At 36.3% G+C, this 8,463-nt stretch overlaps 1 protein-coding gene across 1 annotated transcript in view; it reads right to left on the bottom strand.

Annotated features, from left to right (window-relative positions):
- The window catches only part of ANO5 (anoctamin 5), a 134,558-nt gene that overhangs the window by 76,195 nt on the left and 49,900 nt on the right, over positions 1-8,463 (bottom strand). The window contains exons 4-6 of the mRNA XM_007956914.1: positions 6,176-6,289; positions 3,687-3,755; positions 1,600-1,884 (exon numbers count right to left, since the gene is read on the bottom strand). Coding sequence (XP_007955105.1) covers positions 1,600-1,884; positions 3,687-3,755; positions 6,176-6,289 — 468 coding nt within the window. The remainder of the gene's footprint in view (positions 1-1,599; positions 1,885-3,686; positions 3,756-6,175; positions 6,290-8,463) is intronic.

Here is an 8,463-nt window from a genome sequence, read left to right as displayed (position 1 = left end):
GATATCATGCTTGGTAAAGTGGAGGGTCAACGAAAAAGGGGAAGGCCCTCAATGAGATGGATTGACACAGTAGCTGTAACAAGGGGCTCAGATATAGTAAAGATCATGGGGTGGGTACAGAACCGTGCAGGATCTCATTCTGTTGTACATGAGGTCACTATGAGTCAAAGACTCAATGGCACGTAACAACAGCAACAATATTGGATAATTTGGTAATACATAAATACACACACACACATACACACAAGTATCTGTTAACCTAATTATATCATGCAAATACCCCAGACAGGGGAGGGAGGAAAAATTACATACTAGAACTTTTACTCTTTTGTTAATGGTAAAAAACAATTTTCTCAGGATCTATACATATCTTTCACATTTTACCCCAAAAAGTTACACTAATTACAAAGACTTTACTATAATTATCATTGCAGTGACTGATTTGGGAATTATGTCAGGTTGGTGGTCTTTTAGCTATATAGATTTGCCTAGAGCAACACAGAAATCAGATCTTAAAATAACTAGCAGTAAGCTTCCTCAAGAGTAGATATTAACTGATACCCTGCTTTTATCAGCAAGCACATATATATCTCTTGGGGGCAACCAGAGACAACTTAATAGGTATGTAATTCAGTCATTGACTCCATTTCCCCCCTTAGCACTGAAAAAAATGCCTTCGAATTAAATAGAATATGATGCATCATGAGGATGTGAAAGATTAGTTAGATTAATAATTATAACTAACACTTATTGAGCACATACTATGTGCCAGGCACAGTTCAAAGCCTTTCATATGTTAACTCATTTAATTTTTTGTATAACCAATGTGGTGGATATAAACCTTATATTGACACAAAGAAATAGTGGAACAGAAACCATGATGCTTTTGCAGAGAGGTCTCAAATGAGAAACATAAATATCCCATGACTACAAGTGGAGATGAAATACTACTATTCAAAAGGCTGAAAATGGTTTACATGAAGACAACAACAGCAACAACAAAAGTTCTGAGGTTTCTTAAATGCTATCTATAAAAAAATAAAACATTCCATTTTCCAATTACTCTTACTATGCACTGAACCCTAAAGTTTATAAAACCATTTCACAAAGATCTTATAAAATCAAGGTCTTGAGCCTAATTAGGAGTTCTAGTGGCATAGTGCCTAAAGCATTTGACTACTAACCAGAAGCCTGGTGGTTCAAACCTACCAGCTACTCCTCGGAAGGAAGATTGGGCAACCTACTTCCATAGTGATACTGCCTCAGAAACCCAAGGAGGGGTCACTATGAGTCAGATCTGACAAGATGGTAGTGAGTTTTGAGTTTGAACCTAATTAAATGCATTTCCCAGTATTGTATATTTTCTTTTCACATGTCCGCACTGTCAACCATTCGTGTTTAAATAACAATTTGCGATGCAGGGAAGTTACTAGGTTTAAGTAATCCAAATGGACTTTAAAGCCTGGACCAAACTAATGAATATTAAAATTCAGTAAAAAATACCCTTCAGACATAGTATCACACAAGCATATGTACAAAGCACAAACAGGTGCGCATCCCTCACTTGAAGGAATACACACAAAGATCTTCTCTACCTACAATTCTGTTTCTTGCTGAGGATGGAAAGAAGGTTGATTCATCTTCAATGAGGAAGAGCTCCTGCCGATGTCTGGTGAATTGAGCGGTGAAATATTCAGGATAAGGATTTGTCACATTCTTTTCAAGCTTCAGAGGCCCAAGCACACAGCTAAAAGGGTTTCGATTGGGTGGGGGAATATCACTCTCCTTGATAGGCATTTTAATGCCCAGCACTTCAGCATAGGTAACTAATACCTCCCAAGGAGCATGGATCTTGACAAAGTAAGTTTTGCCATCTTCAGAGTCCTGTATGAAAAGGAGACAAGATAACAGAAAATATATTGATCTGCTTATTACTGAGCTGACTGAAGAAATGAAATAAAATTTTTATAAAATCTCAAAGGTGTCTCAAAACCAAAAATCAAACTCACTGCCATTGAGTCAGATCCGACTCACAGCAACCTCTCCTTGGGTTTCCGAGGTGGTATCGCTGCAAAAGTAGTACTTTAAATTTATTTAATTTTTTCAACCAAACTTCTAAAAAAGCAAATTTTAAAAAGATATACATACATATGGTGCTCTGATGGTATAGTGGATAGGCATTTGGCAGCTAACCAGAAGGTCAGTGGTTCAAACCTATCATCCACTCTGTGGAAGAAAGATGGGACAATCTACTTCTGTAAAGATTTACAGCCTTATAAATCCAGTGGGGATCACTATGAGTCAGAATCGACTCAATGGCAGTGAGTTTGTTTGTTTAATGCATACACGTGCACACATATATATGTAAGCAATCACACACATACACATGCACACACACACACACACATGTACTTTCATTTTTCCTCTCTCTCTCTCTCTCTCTCTCAGGAGCTCTGGTGGCGTAGTGCCTAAGGCACTTGAGTGCTAAGCAGAAGGCTGGCGGTTCAAACCCCCAGCCACTCCTCGGAAGGAAGGTTGGGCAAGCTACTTCTGTAGTGATACCACCTTGGAAACCCAAGGGGGGGTCATTATGAGTCTGGTCCGACTCAACAGCACATAACAACAACAACAACTCTCTCTTACAGACCAACTGGTGGGTTGAACCACCAACCTTTTGGCTCAGCCAAGAACTTAACCATTGCTACACTTAGGTTACTTTGAGTCAGAATCAACTTGATGACAAACAATTACGTGTGTGTGTGTGTGTGTGTGTGTGTGGAGAGAGAGAAAGAGAGAGGAAAAACATAATTAAATAGATAGGTAGGTAGATAGATAGATAGAGAGAGAGAGATAGTAGATAGATAGATCTAAATGTAGATGTAGCCCAAAGTCCACAGCAACCTGTGTGGTTCTGAGCCATCATTAAATTTTTAGAGATGAGCCCAGAACTGTGTGTTTGGGTTCTATGAGGAATATACACAAGTATCAAATGTACTCATTTTTCTAACCTGGTTTGTGTGTATAACCTACACATAGAGGAAGAGGTTTAGATAATAAGGGTTCATTACAGAGGAAAATAAGTTATAAATTAAGTGTGATATAATACACATTTATCACTTCAGCTTAAAAAGAGGGATATATAAGAACTACACAGCATTAATTTAGAAGTTAAGAATTGTAGAGGTTTCAAGAAATGAAACCTGAAATGAATTTTAAGACCTGAAGTAGGTATATAAAAACAACTTACAAGGATATTCTAGAAAACCACTCAATGGCTGGAGGTCAAAAGAGAACCTGGCACACTGATGCAACAGAAAAAGAATGTCTTAGCTTAAATAACAATTTGTGCTGGAAGTTATCCAGGTGAACTAACTAGGGGACCACACTACAGGCAGCCTTCAAATGAGCCAGTGAGGAAGCAAAGCCAGGGTCTGCATTTTTCCTTTCACCCTGGATTGAAGTTATACATATCTATTCTTAGAGTGCTCCACTGATTGTCTCACACTTAAAGCACAGATCTACTTACCAGGAAGAAGACAGCCCTAACCATCTCAAGCTCACATCTCTGTAGCCAAAAGTACTATTTTATCGTCGCATACATGAAATTTATCATGTCAAAGGCCAGAATAGAAGAAAATAACACTTAAAACACCAAGCTTCTGGTATAAATGAACAATTATATTTACCCTTTTGTCTTCAGTTTCCAACTCAAGTCCTGTTTTTCTGAGATTTATTTCAAACTCTCTTCTTCTATCCTATGGCAAAACAAATAAACAGAATTATGCAGAACACTTTTCTTGTTTTTGTCCAGTGACATGTAGTCATTACAGAATGACTGTGCTATGCGTAAGGCTCTCTGCCTGTCCCACAGTTGTATAAAAGAGTACTGTATGTACGTATCGGCTCTATCTTGGCACCATGTACTGCTTTTCACCTATAATATGATTCTCAAGATGGGAGGAAAGAATTTGAGAAATGGACAGTAGTTTTTGTGGACACTGGGATCAAAAGAAGTTATTATTAGGTTTTTTTTTTTTTTTTTTACCTTTCCTTTTTAAGTTGGGAGAATTAACAGATATTTATGTATTAGAGGTTATGGCCCAGTAAAGAACAAAAAAGACAAAATGCAATTTAAGAGAGAGAAGAAAATTTAGTTATTGTGATATTCTTAGGTAGGTGTGCATGGGCATAGGACTACTGTACTTAGAAACATCTGTTGGCAAGATTAGTTCTTAGTTAGCAAAAATAGGAAAAAGCAGGTAAGAAGCAATGAAAAGATTGAATGATAATTGTTTTGAGGATCCTGGCGGTTCAAACCCACCAGCCACTCCTCAGAAGGAAGGTTGACAATCTAGTTCCATAGTGATACCACCTCGGAAACCCAAGAAAGGGTTGTTATGAGTCAGGTCTAACCTGTTGGCATTGAGGTTTTTTTTTTTTTTTTTTTTGATGGGACTGTAGGATTGAGGGTATAGGTCAAAAATACTTAAGCAGTTGGTCAGACAGCTGAGCATGGAATAAAATTATAAAAGTGTGCAGTTATTAGTAATGACAAGTTTCAGTGGGAAGTAAATGGCTAAATTGGAGTAAAAGCTAAGATGTTTGAAAAAGGGGAGTTCAAGAAACAGAGCAATGTTTTGTTCTGTTGTACACAGGATCACTATTAGTCAGAGCCAACTCGATAGCACCTAACAACAAGATGAAGCAGAGAAGCTAGAGTGCCAAACTAATTATCTATATATTTATAGAAGTTATCTAATTAAAAAAAAAATTGGTGGAGAGACTGACATTGAACTAGGAGCTAAAATTATCGAGAAATAAAAGGGAAGATGCAGGGATTCAATAGATGACAACAGCAATGCAGGGTAGTGATAATCTGATAAAATGAGATTTAGATATCAGGAATTTTAGAGAAAAAGAAGGGAGAATGGATTGTAATCAACAATAAGATACAGGGACGGTGGCCACTTACCCTGTCTCCAAGGAAAGAAAAAAAAAACCTCCACTTCCATCGAGCCAGATCCAACTCATAGTGACCCCTCCCTCCTCGGGTTTCTGAGATGTTATCACTACAGAAGTAGATTGTTCAACCTTTCTTCCCAGGAGTGGTTGGTGGTTTTGAACTGCCAGCCTTTTGATTAGCAGTCAAGTGCCTTAGGCACTACACCACCAGAGCTCCCAAACAATGACAAGGTAACAAACCTCAATCAAGTGTCAGGTTTGAAAAGGCCATTCAGAGAAGAGGTGAAGATGATGATGGACATGAATTATAGATGTTTGGTAGAAGGGTTTTCTGAGAGAAGGCAGAATAAAGGGACAGAACTGGACATGTACACGGCCTTTTGTAGATTATATCTACAGATATTTTAAAAATTTTGCATGACATTATATAATGTAGCATAGTGCCTAAGGCACTTGACTGCTAACCAGAAGGCTGGCAGTTCAAACCCACCAGCCACTACTCAGAAGGAAGGTTGGGAAGTCTACTTCAATAGTGATACCACCTGTGAAACCCCCTAGGAGTCGCTGTGAGTCAGGTCTGACTCAAGGGCACATAACAACAACAACATATAAGTAAATACATACTGTGTGTAGATTAATTTATTAATTTGTTATTTCAAATATCTAATAATTACTGAGTATTCACTATGCTCAAACCACTGACTTAGCCTTTGGATGTACAGCAATGAGAATGTCCTTGGCCTCAGGGAACTTACAGTAATGGAAACATAAAATAATCAAGTAAAAATAAATGAATTATTTAAGCTCAGAAAGTGGTAAGTGTTATAATAATGATATAATATGATAAGGAAACAGCATAATGTGAAAGTGATTTCAGATAAGATGGATTAGTTGTAACTTTTCAAAATGAAAATTGCATACAATAGATAAAGACTATATGCTGACGTCTATCTCAAATTTCATAGTCCCATTTAATATCTAAATAAACCTATATAAGAAAAACATTATCTATGTAAAGATCCAAAAAATAAAAGTGTTATGACACTTCCAGTCTTAGGCTGCCTCTCTGGCACTCTCCTCACTCAGTTTCAGCTTTCAGTATCACTTCAGAGACCTTTGACTTAAAGGAAATAATTCAATGGGGACATCTATTTCAAACTATAGGATGTGTTTCTTTTTTATTTTTCCTGTTTTTAATTCACTAAGTACTTACCACCTTTATGTCTCCTTCTCTCCTTACATCATCAACATAGGAAAGCACAAAATCAATTTGCCTAATCCCATCTCTGAAGAAGATAGAATCCTTGCTTTGGAGACTTCTTTTAAACTGCAGGGAATACAAATAACACAACTTCAAACTATAGTTTTATTCTGAAATTATAAAAACATGGGAAGAGTTTTCAACAATTTGGTCACCAGCTCATTTTCTCAGCCCTGAAATGCAAGGCCAAGAATACCAGAGTTTTCATCAACAGAATATTATACTTGTTTTAGTAAGTGAAAATTCCACATAGTGATAAGAATGTTAAACGACAAAGACTTAGGAGGAAGCTAAGCATATTAACTACATGCACATATAAGAAAACATTACAATTATGCCAAAAATTAAAATGAATATATGTGTACATTGACCCTAAATTGTATGTTCAGAGAGATTTGTTATCTTAATTAAACAACATACTAATGAGTCAACACAATAATCCATCATTACATAAAACTCTAATGTGTAGAATTAATAAGACCATATTAAAACCTCACTGTAAGAAAACTAACTTATGATTAATATGTATACTATGTTCTCATAAAATTTTCATTTTCCAATTAAATTTTTAAAGAGTAGAAACCAAAATCAAGGTGCAGTTATACATTAGAAAGCAGATAGCTTGCCAGCTGGTCTCACAACAAGTTAAGTTTTCATGCAAAGCTCCTTTCAGCATCAATTTCCCAAGTGAGTCAAAATTAATCCTTTGTTTGCATTTGATTATCAATTCTCAGTATAATCGGCAGACTTGTAAGTTCAAGTTTCCATGTTGTTCCCTTTCAAAATGGCAGAAAAACTTTCACAAAGTTTTCCTATTTCCCTGATCCAGTCATCTTCACAGTTTCTATGCACTATGTACAACTTTACACTTGTAATGGCTAATATGTAACATATACCCATTGCCATTGAGTCGGATCCCACTCATAGCGACCCCTCCTTGGGTTTCCAAGGCAGTATCACTTCAGAAGTAGACTGCCCAACCTTCCTTCTGAATGTAACATATAGAATGATTCAAATAGATGATCCAGTGGATTTCTCTCACTTTGTGATACAGTTACAATATAAACAACCTTCCAATTGCTTTAGCTAACCTGATAATAGGGAGCTGGATGAGTTTAATTTTCCTAACCAGGATATACAACAGTTTATGACTTTCTTTTAAGGTTTTCTATACTGCTTTATCACTCTGATCAGGCTAGCCAGGCCTCCCATAAAAGGGAACAAATGTAGATCAGATGTGCATAAGTCAGACAAAAACCTCTCCTTTGATCTGCAGTCTAAGAACAGAGTAACTGTATTTTTATAGACAAGTGATGATTGATAAGTCTCAGAAAGGACTACTCCAACCTTCAGGAGAAGACAGGTAGAAAATGAATAAAGAAACAAAAAGCAACCAATGAGCCGAGAGATTAAGCAGAAAATAAGGGAACAAAATTGTCATGTCTGAGTTCTCTACACTCCAACCAAAAGGTGCATACTGACCTCCCTTTTCCTAAAAGAAAGTAAGGGAACCTAAGAAAACTCAAAGTACCATGTTACACTTGATTATAAATCACTAAAAAAAAAAGAAAAGAAAGGAATAAAGCATCGGCACTCTTGGAAATCGCTATAGTTTAAGCCTATCTTACGACATTTACCAAAACTGTGGAAACCAATTGAGGCAGAAAATATCCTCATTAGATTAAATATAATTAAAGCATTAAATTAGAGAAGAAAACAACTGTGCTTTAAGTCTTTGATAGCTGTATTTTTGTTTTTGCTTTTTTTAAAAATGACTATATAGAATTAGTCATATTGTTCAGACAAGCTAAATCTGGGTGCACAAAGCAGCTTTGGTAGCAGATGTGCACATGAGAATCAACAAAAATCACACTGGGAGTGTCTGAGGACTAGAAATAAACAAAGTAGGTGAAAAAAAATGACTGTAATTATTTTTCTGACTCTCAGTCAAAATGGGTATATGTACCTTCCTTCTTCTGAAAGCCAAAGGCTAATACTTAGGAAACCCAAATTTCCATCATTATGTTGTACCCACACTATAAATTGTAAAGTTAAATTTACCCCCCACCCAAAAAAAAAAAAAAACCCAGAAAACTTCTGTGGTCGTTTTCTAAATTACCATGAGGAACATATCTTAGGACTTTAATGAAAACGGTTGAAGCCATCTATGACCAAAAAAAAAGCCTGATAATTTTACCACATGTAATTGAGTATTATTAAAATACTTTTTTTTTTTTTTT

This window comes from Orycteropus afer, unplaced genomic scaffold, assembly GCF_000298275.1.
Source record: "Orycteropus afer afer isolate SDZICR_OR568_19922 unplaced genomic scaffold, OryAfe1.0 scaffold00014, whole genome shotgun sequence".
In the NCBI taxonomy this organism is placed as follows: domain Eukaryota; kingdom Metazoa; phylum Chordata; class Mammalia; order Tubulidentata; family Orycteropodidae; genus Orycteropus; species Orycteropus afer.
Note: the sequence above shows the minus strand (reverse complement) of the source record. Positions and strands in the feature narration are given on the sequence as shown.